General features: G+C 43.2%; 2 protein-coding genes across 2 annotated transcripts in view; one reads left to right on the top strand and one right to left on the bottom strand.

Moving 5' to 3' along the window:
• Window positions 1-9,309, top strand: part of celf6 (CUGBP Elav-like family member 6) — an 830,275-nt gene extending 820,966 nt beyond the window's left edge. The window contains exon 12 of the mRNA XM_052042321.1: window positions 9,274-9,309. Coding sequence (XP_051898281.1) covers window positions 9,274-9,281 — 8 coding nt within the window. The 3' untranslated portion in view covers window positions 9,282-9,309. The remainder of the gene's footprint in view (window positions 1-9,273) is intronic.
• The window catches only part of LOC127585132 (protein mono-ADP-ribosyltransferase PARP6), a 122,652-nt gene that overhangs the window by 9,933 nt on the left and 95,060 nt on the right, over window positions 1-17,659 (bottom strand). The window contains exons 18-21 of the mRNA XM_052042314.1: window positions 17,516-17,628; window positions 13,416-13,488; window positions 8,834-8,903; window positions 4,365-4,444 (exon numbers count right to left, since the gene is read on the bottom strand). Coding sequence (XP_051898274.1) covers window positions 4,365-4,444; window positions 8,834-8,903; window positions 13,416-13,488; window positions 17,516-17,628 — 336 coding nt within the window. The remainder of the gene's footprint in view (window positions 1-4,364; window positions 4,445-8,833; window positions 8,904-13,415; window positions 13,489-17,515; window positions 17,629-17,659) is intronic.

The raw sequence follows: 17,659 nt of genomic DNA, 5'->3' as shown, positions 1-17,659 counted from the left end.
GAGGAAGGATAAATAGATTTATGATAGAAAGTAGTAGCTGGAGAGGTACCTAAGATGAAATTGTTTGTACATGTGCATGCACACACACACACACACACAGACACACACACACAACACACAGATGCACACAGACACACACAATGACATATGCACACACTCAACCCCCTGTATACATGCACACACTCTTACACACACATATGCACGCACACAATTCCCATATGCACACCTACAATTAAGCTGGAGAGGTTGCAGTAAAGATTCACAAGAGTGTTGCCTGGACTGGAGGGGTTGAGTTAAAAGGAATAATTGGATAGACTGGGATTGTTTTCCCTGGAGCGAAGGAGGCTGAGGGTAACCATATCGAGGGTTATAAAATTATGAGGGGCATAGATAGATAGTCACTGTCTTGTTCCCAGGGTAGGGGATTCTAAAATTAGAGGGCATAGAACATAGAACATTACAGCACAATTCAGGCCCTTTGGCCCACAATGTTGTGCCAACATTTTATCCTGCTCTAAGATCTATCTAACCCTTCCCTCCCACATAGTCCCCCACTTCTCTATCATTCATGTGTCTACCTAAGTCTCTTAGATGTCGCTAATGTATCTGCTCCCACAACCTCTGCTGGCAGTGCATTCCATGCACCCACCACTCTCTGTGTAAAAAACTTACCCCTGACATCCCCCTTATACATTCCTCCAATCACCTTAAAATTATTTTCCCTCGTGTTAGCCATTGTTGCCCTTGGAAAAATTCTCTGACTGTCCACTCGATCTAAGCCTCGTATCATCTTGTACACATAGGTTTGAAGTGAGATGGAAAAGAGGGGCAAGATTTTCCACAGAGGAAGTGGTGGAGGTGGGTACAATTACAAATTAAAACAAAAGCATTTGGACAGGTTACATGGACAGGAAAGGTTTAGAGGGATATGGGCCAAATGCAAGCAAATGGAATTAGCTTAATCAGCATTGCAGTCAGCATGGATGAGATGGACCAAAGGGCCTGTTTCCATTCTATATAACCATAACCGTGTATAACCACCACAATCTGTAACCTCATGTCCAGGCGTATGCCTCACTCTGCCATTATCATCTAGCTAGGATATCAACCCCAGTTCAATGAATGTAGAGAGGCATGCTGGGAGTGGTACTACTTGAACCTTTAAATGAGGTGCCAGCTCAATGAAGTCGCAAAACAGGATTACTGCTTGCAACAGGCAGAGCAAGGAGATGCCACAATCAACAGATCAGATCAAAATTCTGGAATCCTGACACATCTAATAAACGGTGGTGCAGAGCTGAATGGATAATTGGAAGAGATGGCTCCAAGACATCCCCATTGTCAAGCGTGGAGCCCGGAATGTGAGTTTTAAAGGCAAGCCTGAAATTTTTTGACTGTCTTCAGCCAGAACCACCGAGAGGATAATCTATCTCAGCTTGCTCGTGAGATGGCCATTGTGATAGAAGCAAGGCTTCAGGCAATTTGATTGACTCGATGTGATTTCAAGAAACAGCTGAGAGCACGGGATACATCAGAGGCTTTGGGACCACACAACATCCCAGCTGTAGGACCAAAGATTTGCACTGCAGAACCAGCTGTGCCTCGAGCCAAGCTGCTCCAGTACAATTCCAACACTGGCACCTGACAATGTGAAAAATTGCCCAGGTACATCCTGTTCACAGAAAGCAGGACAACTCCATTCTGTTTAATTGTCACTCAATGAATCTACTCTCCATCATCAGGAAGTGATGGGAGGTGTTGTTGGCAGTGCTATCAAGTGGTACTGAGTCTGCAATAACCTGCTTATCGGTGCTGTGTGGTTTTACCAGAACTATTTGGTCCAAGCAAGGACCTAAGAGCTGAGATCCAGAGGTGAGAGTGACTGTCCATGACATCAAGAACTTTGACAGAGTGTGCATCAATAATCCTGATAAAGCTGTTAAAGGGCATCGAAGGGAAAACACTCCAATGGTTGGAGTCATTCTTTATACAAAGGAAAATGGCAATGTCTAAGACCCAAACACCTTTAGTTGTATCATCAGTAAACTTCCTTCCATCATAAGGATAGGTGGGAGATTCGCTGATGATTGCACGATGTTCACTTTCACTCACAACTCCTCAGCAAATGAAGCAGCCCATGTCAGCACACAGCAAGATCTAGACAGCATTCAGACATTGGTTGATAAATGCTAAGTAACAATCACACCACACAATCACCATCTCCAGCAATATAGTGTCCAACCATTAACATTCAAGAAGCATTGTTATTGCCTTGTCCCCCAGTACCAACGTATTGGGGATCATGGAGACACAAGGGACTGCAGATGCTGATCCTGGCAACATTAACATTGAATTCTCCAACTTCTGGTAACTGCTCCCCCTCTGTCCCTTTCCTCTCACCTACTGATCTACCTGGCCCAAATCACCCAGTCTCTTTCCCCTCCTCCACCCTCCCCCTCTGCCCTCCCCACCTCCCTCCCTTTATTCCATCCTCCACCTTCCTATCCTCTCCGATTTCACCCTTAAGCCCTTCTTCACTTTCTTCTATCATCACCCAGCTTCTGTCACTATTCAAAGTCGAGTTAATTGTCATATGCACAAGTACATGTATGCACAGGTGCAATGAAAATCTTGCAGCACCATCACAGGCACATAACGTCATATATATAAATATATAGCATCAAATTCCCCCCCCCACCCCCCCCATCTGCCTATCATCCCCTCTCACCCGGATCCACCTATCACCTGCCGGCTCTTGCTCCAGCCCCCTCCCCCTCTTTATACTGGATATCTCCCCTCTATCTTTCAGTCCAGATGAAAGGTCTTGACCCGAAACATCGACTGTCTATTTCCTTCCATAGATGCTGCCTGACCCGCTGACTTCCACCAGCGCTTTGTGTGTTGCTGGATATTGAGAATTTTTATCAACAAGAAGCTTAACATGAGTTATCCATTTAAATAGTGGCTGCGACGCAAGGTCAGAAGCTGAGGCATTGTGGTGAGCGACTCACCTCCTAACACCCAAAGTCTTTCTACCATCTACAAGCCATGTCAGGAATGTGACGGAATACTCTCCACTTGTCCTGATGCAGCCCTGACCACACTCAAGAAGCCCGACACCATCCACGTCAAAGCAGCTGACCTGATTGGTGCACATGAGCATTCCTTCCCTCCACTACCAGGGAAGTTAAAACCATCTATAGTTAGTTAGCTCCTAAACCTACCACCTCTATCACCAAGAAGAACAAGGGCAACGTGTGTATGGGAACACCACTGTTTTCAGATTTCTCCACCAAGTTACATACCACCCTGGCATTAAAATTTATCAATGATCTGTCGACATCCCTTGGTCTATACCCTGGAGCTCTCTCCCCTGGACCACTGAGAGAGTCCCTCCACCAGTCAGACTGCAGCAGATTAAAGACACTCACCACCACCTTCTTAGGGATGGGCAGTAAGTTTCTTGCTTTTCTTTTACAGAGAACAGTTCAGACTTAACCACAGATTCACACATCCAGGTTTATAAATGCCCATCAGTTTTCTAGTCACCATCATGGACACCAGCTTTTCATTCCATATTTATTTAACTCACTGAATTTAAATTCCTCAGATCCCATTGTGGGATTTGAACTCTTCATTTCCAGCTTGGTAGCTCAGACCACTGGCTGAATTGAGTCATTTAACTACTATGTCAATCTGGGCAAATAATTACTCACAAAGGTGGCAGTCAGTCCTCTCGGAGACTTTATTTTCTTAAGAGGTTCAGCTTTTCACCGAACACACTAACAAACTTCTACAGATGTACTGTTGAAGGTGTCCTGACTGGCTGCATCACGGTCTGGTACGGCAATTTGAATGCACAGGAATGCAAGAAGTTGCAGAGAGTAGTGGACTCAACCCAATACATCACAGGCACATCGCTCCCCACCATTGATAGTATCTACAGGAGGCGCTGCCTCAAGAAGGCAAAGTCCATTATTAAAGATCCCCACCATCCAGGCCATGCCATCTTCTCACAGCTACCATCAAGCAGGGAGAACAGAAGCCTGAAATCCCACACCACCGGTTCAAAAACAGCTACTTCCCTTCAACCATTCGGTTCTTGAACCAACTAGCACAACCCTAATCACTTCAATTTAGTTACACTATGACCACTTTGAGCTAAAATGAACTTTGCTTTTTTTTTGTTTTAATAGTGTTCTTTCTTGTAAAAATTGTGTATAATTTCTGTTTAATTTATGTGAATACTGCTATGTACCTGTGATGTTGCTGCGAGTAAGCTTTTCATTGCACCTGTGCATACATATTGCATATGGCAATAAACTCGACTCGACTTGACTAGGAAGGAAGTGTGCTACTAATACCTGGGGGATCGTGTTCATCCGGTTGTAACGCAGAACCAGTTCATCCTTGGATGGCATGCGGTGCTGCCCTTTGCCCATTCCTACAAAGGAAACACTCGTTTACTGTTCTACTTTACAATAACAGGATGGTCATCTACAGACCATCCCCGGATAATGAACAGGATGGTCATCTACAGACCATCCCCGGATAATGAACAGGATGGTCATCTACAGACCATCCCCGGATAATGAACAGGTTCCGTGTTTACAGATGTCTATAAGTCAATTTTGTCAGCAAGTCAGAAAAGTCACTCGAGATGCTAACTATTTCTCCACAGTGTTGTTATGAATGGCATCAAAAACACATAAGAGTGATAAGAAAGATCAATTACTAAAGGGGAGAGAGAGAGAGAGAGAGAGGGGGGAAACTAGTCCTGCTGTCCATAAGAATGAACATATGTACGTAGTCAGACTTTTAAATTTAATAATATAGGAGCTCGTTCGTCTGTAGGGGTGTCCATAAGCCAGGTGTTTGTAACCCAGGGATGGCCTGTATTTCTTTCATAATTTACAAAACATTTAAAGAAACACCACCAAGAATTCCACAGGATGTGGGCTGACAGAAGGGCTACTTCCTGACTGATCGGCAATATTTGTGTACAGATGCTTGATGCACAAAACCAAATTCCAATTGAATTCCTTTTAATGCTTAAAAAACGTGTGGTCTGCTCAGGTGTGATTTCTGTTCAAGCAGGACCACTTGTGTTGTTTTACATCAATGGACTTTTGTATCTATTCTTTTGTGATGCTGCGTGTCATTTATATGTAACTGATATGTTAGAGCTGCCTTTGAAAAATTGTTCTTCTTAAAGTTGTTTCCTGTTATGGTTTATCTACATTTCAGCTCTATTTTGGTGTCTGATCCATACCACTTGATACCCAGAAGTAATTAGGTTTGGGTAAGTCAATACATTTAGCTAATAACAGCAACTTTTTCCATTGTGATGAATTCACAAAACCACAATAGCTACAGTTTGATGGTTGTTACACACTAAATTTACTATTAAATGTATCAATATTTTCTGCCAATGTGATGATGCCTCATTGAGTGCAATATTGATCAGGAAGATCCAACTTCAGTCACTGAGTTTGTTAACCTCCATCAGGATTCCAGTGGTGACATTATAGTTGGTCTCAACATCTGTGAGGTTGGATAAGGAAAAGCTAAATCAGACATGCAAACCTCCCAACCATCTCCAATTTTTCAATGGTATGAAACCAAGGATGATTTAAATATATAGTAAAGATGGGATCAAGATTGGATCTGATTAAGCCTGTCCCTCTCCCAAACCACTGCTCAACTGAACACTCACAGGTGAAAAGATACAAGGGAGAGTGTAAGAAAAAAAAACTTAGTTTATGTAGAGAATAATAACCTGGAATTCACTGCCTGTGAAGGTGTTGGAAATTGAATCAATCAGGGGCATTGCGAGGATACATAAGAGAGGAGAACTTGCCATGATCTGGGGTAAAAGCAAGGGAGTGGGATTGCTCCACCAGGAGCCAGCAGAGGTTGGGGGGCACAAGAGACTACAGATGGGGGATGAAGGGTTTCAACCCAAAATGTTGACAGTCCGTTTCCCTCCATAGATGCTGCCTGACCCACTGAGTTCCTCCAGCGTCTTGTTTGTTGCACCAGCACAAGTTCATTGGGCCAAAATTCTTTCATTGACTAAGCTCCCCTGTGTAGAACAGCCATGGGAAATTGTACTCAGAATTATAGTATACAGGCAAACTTTTAACCAGTTGTTCAGAAGCTGGTAAATTACGCGATCTTAAAATGCAAACTCTTACATCTTCAGCGTTTGATAGAATGATTGCAACAAAGCAAATTACTTATTACTTAACAACTTTGTGTAAGTCGGCTCCTTGGGGTGACGGAGGTAAACATGGAGGAAAAAGAATGGATTAAGGGAAACAGTCATTCACAATGAACAAAGAGAAACCAGAATTAGGCCAATATTAAGAAAGAATTAGAATGGTGGGATTCCTACAGCACAGAAGCTGGTAATTCAGACCACCAAGTCGGTACTGGCTTTGAGAAGAGCAATCCTGTCAATCGCACTTCCCCCCTATTACCTTGCGGCTCTGTGAACTATTATCTCTCAAATAACCCCTTTGATTACCATTGAAAGCACTGATTGATTCTGTTTCCATCCCCAACTAGCAGCGAACTCCATATCATAACCGTAGGTTCCCTCATGCATCTTTCAAATTGGCTGCTAACCTAACAAAACTCACCACATTTCAAATCTAATTCATTGTTGTAAATGGGTTCTGCTATGAGAGGAGATTTCTTCATACATACAGCACTGGATGTTTCAGATTCCCTACTCTAGAGGACCCTGGAGGCTCAATCACAATTTATATTCAAGACAGAAATCAATAAATATTTAGTTATTAAGGTGATTAAGGGATGTAGGGTTGTTGGTGCTGAGATTAAAAATCAGCCATGATCTTACTGGACAGAGCAGGCACAAGGGGTTGAAAGACCAGCTCCTCCTATCTCTTATGTTGTTATGCCCAACATTTTAAATCTGTGCCTCCTGCCCCCATTTGCTAATGGGAACAGCTTCCCTCTTATTTACCTTATATTTATATATCAACTCTCACAAGCTCAGAATACCTCAAACCCATTTCCAATAAAGTAGTTTTGAAATGTAGTAAGTTCCGGAAGGTTGGCAACCAATTTGAAAGCTTCGACAAAGAGCAATAATTAGGGAAAGGGAATTTCATGATGTTGATTGAAGTACAAATTTGGTCAGGGCACAAGAAGGTTGAAATAGAGTTCTTTTCAAACTGATGAAACTTATCTTAAGTATCATTGATATGGTTCAGACAACAAAAATTGCAATAAATGTGTTTGAATTATTCATGCTTTCTTTTGGAATATATATACGATTTCACAAGAGAAACAGAGTATGGAATGTGTCATAAACATTATTACGAACACATTTCATTCACCCAAGTGGTTGTTACTCTAACGATCTAATTTGCTCCAACTGTTGCATAATTTTTAAGATTAAACTTTGATGGTCACAATGAGAAAATGATCTCTCTCTTGATATTCTTGATGAGTTGTACATATAGTTTACCAAACAAGTACAGGAGTGCCTAGAAAGTAAATTACATACACTTCTTTTTTAAGTGGTTTGCAAATAAAAATTGATTTAACCTGGGAGTAAATTGTGTTTGCAACCACTTCCAGGTCAAATCATGTCACTCAGAGACCTATTGTATGTGAGAAATGTATTTAAACTATTGTCTTCCAATCTACCAAACCCCGATGCCCTTGATATCCCGCCACCCTTGAACCTCACAATTCCTTTAGATTTAAATATTGTCATAATTTCCATTCCCAATAAGTATCAATTTAATTTCCCACCAATGAAGGCAGGGTCCTACCATTTTAAGTAGGAGAGGGTCTTACCATTTTAAGTGAACACAGAGTAAGATCAGTTGGGGGTTAAAATTACCTGTACTACATCAATGCACTTTGTACTAACTCAATGTAACTGCACTGTGTAATGAATTGACCTGTGCAATCGGTTTGTAAGACAAGCTTTTCACTGTACCTCGGTACAAGTGACAATAATAAACCAATACCAATACCAAATTACTATCAGGCTATATTGGTAACAAAATCATTGGATGTGAAGTGATACCATGATACATTCCAAAATTAAATTGTGAAACTGCTTCAATGGGTAACTCAAATGGATTAAAACCCAGTGTAGAGAAATGCCCTGTTCATTGCAAAGTGTAATTTCACCTTTAACTCACTTCACAGTTCTGTCCTTTGTGATCTATGAAAAGCAGCGTAAGGGACTGGTGAATGTTTGCACTAACACACCATAATCTGCTCCTCAGCTCCCCAATCATGTACACATCCTAATCCACAGATTGTGGAGCTGGGAGTAATTGCAATGAATCTTGTGACCATTTTTTTCAAGGGATGAGAGAACTTGATTGAAATTTATACAGTCAGGGGGTTTCTTGACAGGTGGAGTGGAGAGGATGTTTCCTCCTGTGAGAGAACCTAGAACTAAGCATCACTGATTAAGAACAAAGAGTCACCCACTTAAAATAGAGAAGGGGTGAATTTATTCTCTCAAAGTCATGAGACTTTCGAACTCTCTTCCAGAGGGCAGTGGGAGGAGAGTTTTTGAATAACTTTAAGGCAGAGGTAGACAGATTCTTGAAAAACAAAGGGGTGAAATGTTACTGGGAATGCAGGTTGAGATTACAATCAGATTAGCCATGAAGTTATCGAATAGCAGAAATTCAAGGACTGAAAGCCCTATGCTGCTTTTAATTTGAGACAGGTTTGCTTGAAAAAGATCATGCATTATATTCAGGAGCTGGTGGCAAATTACTCTGTAAACTTGCTTTGAAGTGGCTGGAGCAAGCCATACAGAAAGGTCACTTACCTGAGTAACCGAAAGAGATGCTGGAGATCGGGCTGAGATAGATTCCTTTGCCATAGGCTGCACCGTGCAGCTTGTAAGAGACAGCAGTGTGATCGTTATGACTACAGATGAGCAAATACTTGAACTGTAACCAAAGGCTTCAATATATCACAACGTTTACATGGAGAGCAAACTGCATGATGTACGAAAGTTGCATTGGGTGTTTTGTAAAGTTAAAAACCTTACATGGAGCTGGGAGGAAATAACAATGATCAGAATGGAAGATTGGTGGAGGGCTGAGGTGAGATGGAGAAGGGTTCCTGTTAAATAAACCTGGGTGCAGATGAGATCGGGAAATATTTCTGTTAAGAGAGGGTGCAGAAGAGGTTTACCAGGATGCTGCCTGGATTAGAGGGCATGTGCTATAAGGAGAATAAATTTTTTTTAAATTTTATTTACAGCGTGGTAACAGGCCTTTCCGGCCCAACGAGTCCGCGCTGCCCATTTTAAACCCAAACTAACCTACCCGTACGTCTTTGGACGGTGAGAGGAAACTGGAGCACCCGGAGGAAACACATGCAGGTACGGGAGAACGTACAAACTCCTTACGGACAGTGACGGGAATCGAACCCCGATCGCTGGCGCTGTAATAGCGTCGTGCTAACTGCTATACTACCGTGCCGCCTACGATACTGTCGACAAACTTGAGCTGTTTTCTCTGGAGTGGTGGAAGCTGAGGGGAGACCTGATAGAAGTTTATAAGATTATAGGAGCATAGATAGAGCAGACAGCCGGTATCTTTTTCCCAAAGTGTGTAATACCAGAAGGCATGCATTTAAGATGAGAGGGGGTAAGTTCAAAGGAGACGTGTAGGGCAAGTTTATTACATAGAGAGTGGTGGGTGTCTGGAATGTGCTGCCAGGGGTGGTGGTGGAGGCAGATACAACAGAGGCAGTTAAGGGGCTCTTAGGCACAGGAATGTGCAGAGAATGGAGTGATATGGACATTGTGTAGGCAGAAGGGATTAGTTGAGTTAGGCATTTAACTACTTGTTTAATTAGCTTTTGGCAGAAGGCCCTGTTCCTGTGCCGTACTGATCTATGTTCTAATTGAGGCTGGGTGCATATCAAGGGCAAGATTTGCATGATCTTAAATGCACACGTAGTGATTAACTGGTACTGAACATTGTTGGCAACAATGGAAAACGATTAACTGGGGCAGCATCATGGTGCAGCCACTGCCTCACCGTCCCAACAACCAAGGGACAACCCTGACCTCCAGAGCAGTCTGTCCAGTTTACACATTGTCCCTCTGACTCTCCTGCTGCTCTGGTTTCCCAAAGACATGCAGGTTGATAGGTTAATTGGTCACTGTCAATTGCATCGGGACATTGATGGGTATGTGGGGAGAATAAAGAGGGGTCAGTGTAAGATTAGTGTAAGTCATTGGTTAATGGTCAGCATGGACTCAGTGGGCCGAAGGCCCTGTTTCCATAAGACCCTCGGAAGGCAACTTTACAAGATATATTCCTGAGCTTCCAAAGTAATGAATCAGTCACTTAATCAAAATCAACAACTAGAAGACATAGATTTAAGGTGAGGGGGGAAAGATTTAACAGGAACTTGAGTGGAACTTTTTTTTTATACACAGTCAGCAATAGGTATATGGAATGAACTGCCAGAGGAAGTAGTCGAGGCAGGTACAATAACAACATTTAAGAGACACTTGGACAGGTAATTGGATAGGAAAGATTTCGCGGGATATGGGCCAAATGGGACTAGCTTAGATGGGCATCTTGGTCAGCATGGACCAGTTGGGCTGAAGGGCCTGTTTCTGTGCTGTATGACTCTCTGGCTCTAAATAAGAAGAAAAAAATAATTTCCTAATTCACTTATTTGCTAACACTTTCAAACATGTCGAAGCTTTCCCATAGAACTAAAATATTTTAACACTTTATTTCTCTAAGAATTGGGACATGCAATGAACAATGTCGTATTATTCATGTTTATCATCATTTAAAGAAATTACAAAACAGGCATTAAACATAGCTTAGGAGTTACTTAAATGTGCCAAAAGTTTGCATACTTTCACTTTTCTCGAAAGATATAATATCTAAGAACAGAGCCAAACAGGCCAAGCTGATACTAACCTGTAGGTACCAGTGCTCGACTGGCTTAGTGTAGAATTGCAACATAGTCCAGCAGCTTGGCCATTTTAACACGTCTCTGCTAGATTCAGAGACGTAGCTCAGAAGGAGCTATTCATTCATGCAGCAATGATGTTTCCCCTAGCTTGGAACCAGGAGTGTGTGTCTCAAAATAAGTGGTCAGCCATTTAGAACTGAGATGGGAAGAAACTCCTTCACCCAGAGACTGCTGAATCTTTGGAGTTCTCTACCCAAGAGATTTGTGCAGGCTCAGTCATTCAGAGAAACTGATTGATTTTTGGAAATTAAGGGAATCAAGGTTTATAAGGGTTGGTCCACAAGAGATTCTGCAGATGCTGGAACCTGGAGCAATACACACGAAATGCTGGAGGAACTCAGCAGGTCAGGCAGCATCTATGGAGGGAAATAAACTGTCAACGTTTCAGGTTCAGTCCTGATGAAAGGTTGACCTGAAACGTCGACTGTTCATTTCCCTCCATAGATGCTGCCTGCTGAGTTCCTCCAGCATTTTGTGTGCGTTGTTTATAGGGTTGGTGATGGAAAGTGGTTCTAAGGTAGATCTTGAATGTTGGAGCAGGCATGAGGGGCTGAATGGCCTACTCCTGCTTCTATATCTTATGCTTCCATTCCATTGAACCTGTGCCCATCAGTATATTTTCCCTTTCTTCTAACTCATCAATCATCCTAATATTTTTTTGCATTTCAAGTACATTTCAATTTCCTGTTTCCAGTGAGGTATTCAGGAGTAGAAATGTATTATTGGTTGTTCACGTGAACAGGTCCAGCAACACTGTAATCCCCGTCTGCCGTTCGATTTCAATGAAACTAAATGAAAATGGGCTTGAACTTGCTGGGAAATGCCAGGGGGAGGGGGGAAATCAACATTAAGATTGCAGCATTTAATCCCAGTGAACTTTAGGAAGTTTGGGATTCTCCGGAGAATGGCGAAGCCTTGCATTTGTCAGTCAGCTCTCTGCTGGCTGTGCTCCAGTGTTGGACTTCACGTGAAGTATGGGATGGAGCAGCAACTCACAGCGATTCCTTGTTGGTTGCCTTTGGACGTTCACTGTCCAAAACTGCAGTACTAGAAACATACAAGGACTGTAGGGCTTAGCCGGCTGTCAAAGTCTCCTTCAGAGTGGGGCTTGTTCTGGTGCCCATTTAGATAGCATTGTGTCTTGGGATGGCCTTTAGCAGTGTAAACATTGGGAATAGTCACTCTGTAAGCGAGCAACTCACTACTGACAGCAGCTTCAAATCCAATGTTGGAATCATCCTAATTTATACAGGATGAAGGGTCTCGGCCTGAAACTTCGACTGTTTATTTCCTTCCATGGATGCTGCCTAACCTGCTGAGTTCCTCCAGCACTTTTTGTGTATTGCTCCAGGTTCCAGCATCTGCAGAATCTCTTGTGTCTCCGTTATACAGGAAATACTTCTTTGTTCACGGGTCATGGACATCACTGACAACGCTGACATTCATTCTCCATCCCTACTTGCCCCTGGGCTGAGGAGGCAGTTAAGAGTCAGCCACTTAGGTAGGTCTGGAGTCAAGTATAGACCAGACAGGGTTAACATGGTGAATTCCTATCCTGAAAGATATTAGTGAACCAGGTGGCTTTTTATGACCATCAAGGGTCTACAACCTGAAACATTTCTCTTTCCACAGATGCTGATTTTCTAAGTAATTCCAGCATTTTTTTTGTTTTTATTTCAGATTTCCAACATCCACAATTTGTGTTTGCTTTTCAATTGTATTCCCATGACATCAGCTTTCCATGTATATATATCCCATAATCAAACAGTTCAAGGAGATTTACAAGGATGTTGCCCGGATTGGGGAGCATGCCTTATGAAAACAAGATTGAGGGAACTCGGCCTTTTCTCCTTGGAGCGACGGAGGATGAGGGGGGACCTGATAGAGGTGGATAAGATGATAAGAGGCATTGATTGTGTGGATAGTCAGAGGCTTTTTCCCAGGGCTGAAATGGTTGCCACAAGAGGACATAGGTTTAAGGTGCTAGGGAGTAGGTATAGAGGAAATGTCAGGGGTAAGTTTTTTACTCAGAGAGTGGTGAGTGTGTGGAATGGGCTGCCGGCAACGGTGGTGGAGGTGGATATGATAGGGTCTTTTAAGAGACTTTTGGATAGGTACATGGAGCTTAGAAAAATAGAGGGCTATGGGTAAGCCTAGTAATTTCTAAGGTAGGGACAGGTACAGCACAGCTTTGTGGGCTGAAGGGCCTGAATTGTGCTGTAGGTTTTTTTTACACAGGTGTCAGTCCCTCAGTGTGCAACCAGGGGAGAGCCTATCCCTATCAAACCTTGGTAGTCCATAACAGTAAACTTGAACTTGAAACTGTAAAAACCATATTCACACTGACACAATCACCAAGAGACGATACTCTGCAGTGCCATTCATAAGAAAATACCTACTTGTAGTTTAGTATATGATGCGTTGACCAGGCCGTTTCTCAGAATAGAATGCCAGTTCTCAATATGCGAACCACTGATAGAAAGGAAAGGATTGAGACAACCATTAGAGGAAATTTGTTAGAGAGTAGCTTAACACTTTGAGAAATGAATATCATTAATTGTCCACATCTCCCAAGAGCGCAGAGTTGGTTCCTGCATTTGTACTGTGCCACTGGGGGTACAACGTATAAAGATATATAACCAAGAAACAACTAAACCAGAGTAACTGCTGGGAACACGCTTCCACTCAGACAGCAACTTGAGTTTAAGTCCTATTTCGGGAATAGAGCACAGAATTTATTCTTCAGTGCAATAGTAAATTAGTGCTGTAATGTCAGAATTGCCATCAATGAGCAAGGTTCTATCCATCTGCTCATGAATTAGATAAATGATTCCTTGGTGTGTGATGTAGAGAGAGAGAGATACAGCACAGAAACAGGCCCTTTGGCCTCCTGAGTCCATGCAAACCAGCAACGATCCATTTTCACTAATCCTACACTAATCCCATTTTTTAATCTCCCCACACTCTCATCAACTCTCCCCAGATCCTTCCACTCACCCACACACTGGGGGAAATCTCAGGTGGCCAATTAACACACCAACCTGCACATCTTTGGGATGTGGGAGGAAACCAGAGCACCCGGAGGAAACCCACACAGTCTCAGGGAGAAACGTGCAAATTCCACACAGACAGCACCCAAGGTCAGGATTGAACCCGGGTCTCTGGCGCTGTGAGGCACCAGCTCTTCTAGTTGTGCCATTGTGCTGAGAGATCCACACAGACGATGGCTGTCTTGGCTAAAGTTCTCCCATAAAGTAACACCACCAGAAATAATTACTGCACAGAAACAAGCAGTGGGTGGAGTTTGCACATTCTCCCTGTGACTATGTGAGCTTCCTCTGGGTGCTCTGGTTCCCTCCCACCTTATCTTATCCCATCTTATCTCTTCCTTAGCATCTGAAATATGTCAATACTGTTTGTTTCAACCATCCACTGAAGTAGTGAGATAGATATTCCACTGTGCAATTCATAGGGAACATTTTCTTCTCTGGAACACCTTTCTTGAATTACTTCTGTGGCCTCACCATGTTGTTAAGGCCATTTTTGTCATGAGGTGAGAAACCACCTTCCAGTTAAGTGGCAAGTCATCTCATTGCTATCAGTGGAACCATCATGCACTCAGCTAAATGTAATCATAATGTATCAAAAATATTTAGTTAATAATTTGGGATGAACTGTGATTGTGGTAGGGCGCTGAATAATTTCAGGGGTCTCACTGAGGTGTCCACATTTCATTGCATAGATTCATTGCATTATTAGTCGCACGTACATCTAAACACACAGCGAAATGCATCTTTTGCGTAGAGTGTTCTGGGGGCAGCCCGCAAGTGTCGCCTCTCTTCCAGTGCCAACATAGCATGCCCACAACTTCCTAACCTGTACGTCTTTGGAATGTGGGAGGAAACCGGAGGAAACCCATGCAGACACGGAGAGAACATACAAACTCCTTACGGACAATGGCCGGAATTGAAGCCGGGTCGCTGACGCTGTAATAGCGTCACGCTAACCGCTACACTACCGTGCCTTCCCCATGGCATTGACCCATTACCTCCCATGGTGAGGATACAGATGCATTTGCTCAAGGTGTTAGCTGACAGTGGTCACACCGGTGCTATTACTACTGAGGTCACAATTGGTGAATCTCACAGAACCAAATCTGATGAGTCAGCTGAGAATAATCTCCCAGTATCTCACCTCAACACAGAGACGTTTTATTGAAGTACATGGCAACATCTCCCCTTAAAAAGTCTTGCAATTGTACATTTTGAACTGTGTGAAATTTCTGTGCATGAAGCTTTAATTTTCCAAATTGCACAGCACAGAAGGATACCATTTGGTCCATTGCACCTGTTCTAGCTCTTAGAAATTGAAATCTGGTTTTTATTCCCCCAGTCCCCTCCTCTCTCTACAATTTACTTTCTAAAGTGACCATTGAGTTTGCTTCCACTGTCCTCTCTGTTGGTGTCTAATGAGCAGGATAGAGCTTTCCTTTGGCCGAGATAGAACATAGAACTTAGAACAGTACGGCACAGAATAGGCCCATCAGCCCTCAATATTGTGTTGACGTAACTATTCCCTCCTATCTATAGAATGCCCATATTTCTCTCATTCATGTGCCCATCCAAGCCCCTCTTAAAAGCTCTCAATGAGTTTACCTCCACCACCATATCAGGCAACACATTCCAGGCATCCACTCTCTCAGTAAAAAACGTACTTCTCACATCTGTTCTGAACCTATCCCCCTCTCACCTTAAATGTACACCCACTGGTATTGGATTGCTCAATAATGGGAATATTGCTTGTCCACCCTATCTATGCCCTCATAATTTTATACACTTCCAACAGATCACCCCTCAGCCTCTGCTGCACCAGAGAAAAGAGCCCAAGTTTGCCCAGCCTCTGGCAACTGACCTCCAATGAGATCTGCTGGCTTTCTGCCCCCTGACCCTTATGTCTAACTTATGCCAGCACACATTGAAAAGTGGGAAAGGGAGACAAACCGGGGACCAAAGGAGAACACATCTGGCCTCCTGCTTCACCACTGGACTCAGTGTTCAGCCCAGAGGGAGGTGCAGTGATATGCTGGACAGAGGGTCCCAATGAAGTCCCCACCCAACCTGCCAACTTCATGCTAGGTTACCTAAGATTACAGTAGGGTTTAAATGAATCAGGAAAGGGCCATAGAATGGTAGATGGAATTTAACTCAGACAAGTGTGAGGTGTTGCATTTTAGTAAGTTAAACCAGGGCAGCGCTTACATAGTAGATGGAAGGGCCTTGGAGAGTGTTGTAGAACAGAGAGACCTAGGGGTACAGATACATAGTTCTCTGAAAGTGGTGACACAGGTAGACGGGGTGTCAAAGATAGTGTGTGGCACGCTTGCCTTCATCAGTCAGGGCATTAAGTACAGGAGTTGGGACATCATGTTACAACTGTACAAGTCATTGGTGAGACCACACTTGAACTTGCGCAGTTCTGGTTTCCCAGCTATAAGGAGGATGTCATTAGCTGGAAAGGGTGCAGAAATGATTCACAAGGCTGTTTCTGGGACTGGAAGGAGAGGCTGAATAGGCTGGGACTTTTTTCCTTAGAGCGTAGGAGGCTGAAGGGTGACTTTATAGAAGTATATGAAATCATGAGGGGCATAGATAAAGTGGATGGTCACAGCCTTTTTCCCATGGTAGGAGAGTCTAAAACTAAAGGACATAGATTTAAGGTGAGAGGGAAAAAACTTAAAAGGGACCTGAGGGGCAACTTTTTCACAGAGGGTAGTGGGTATATGGAATGAGCTACATAGGAAGCTGTAGAGGCAAGTGCAATTACAATCTTTAAAAGATATTCGAACAGGAACATCGTTAGCAAAGGTTTAGAGGGATATGGGCCAAACACAGGCAAATGGGACTAGCTCAGATAGACATCTTGGTCAGCATGGACCAGTTGGGCCGAAGGGCCTGCTTCGGTGCTATATATTTCTATGACTCAATGGCTCTGTCATAAGAAACCTAACCCAATTTATTTGAACTGGGTTGGTGACCCTAGGCAAAAAAGATAAGTACAGGTAAATGGATTATTTTATCTTCATGTTTCCAGTTACTTCCCAATTCTCTAAGGTGCTTCAAATTAAGATTATTACTTTAAATTTATTTTTCAAAAATAATTTTAATTAACAGCCTATTTGCATCTATTTGCTACATGAGACACTTAAAAATTCAGAGGCATCTGACAAAGGCCATTGGGCTTTCTGGGAAACAAGGCCTCAGGATCCACCACCTGAGGCTTAGTTCATGCTTGCATCCTGCTCAACTTAACAGCAGCGTGCTTGGGAATGGAGGGTCAGCTCAGTCAGGTGAGGACAGGTGGGCAGACACTGCAGGCATGGAGTTCAGGCAAGGAGACGGAACCACTCTGTCTGCAAACTGCTGCACCCGAGAGTATGAAAATGAAGCACCAAGGAGGGATCAAACCACCGATGGTGACAAGACAGAGATCTGCCACTCACTGAAAGGCAAACGTGCTGCCGTAGAGCTTCTTGGCTGTGCGGAACCGAGCTTCCTTGGCTGGCGGACTGCTCAGTAGAAGAAACTGATGCGACGTGTGCATGAATTTCAACTGCTGTGAAAGATAAAAGACATGGCAGGTTCAC

This window comes from Pristis pectinata, chromosome 32, assembly GCF_009764475.1.
Source record: "Pristis pectinata isolate sPriPec2 chromosome 32, sPriPec2.1.pri, whole genome shotgun sequence".
Classification (NCBI taxonomy): Eukaryota; Metazoa; Chordata; class Chondrichthyes; order Rhinopristiformes; family Pristidae; genus Pristis; species Pristis pectinata.
The sequence above is the reverse complement of the archived record's forward strand: the minus strand, read 5'-3'. Positions and strand labels throughout refer to the sequence as shown.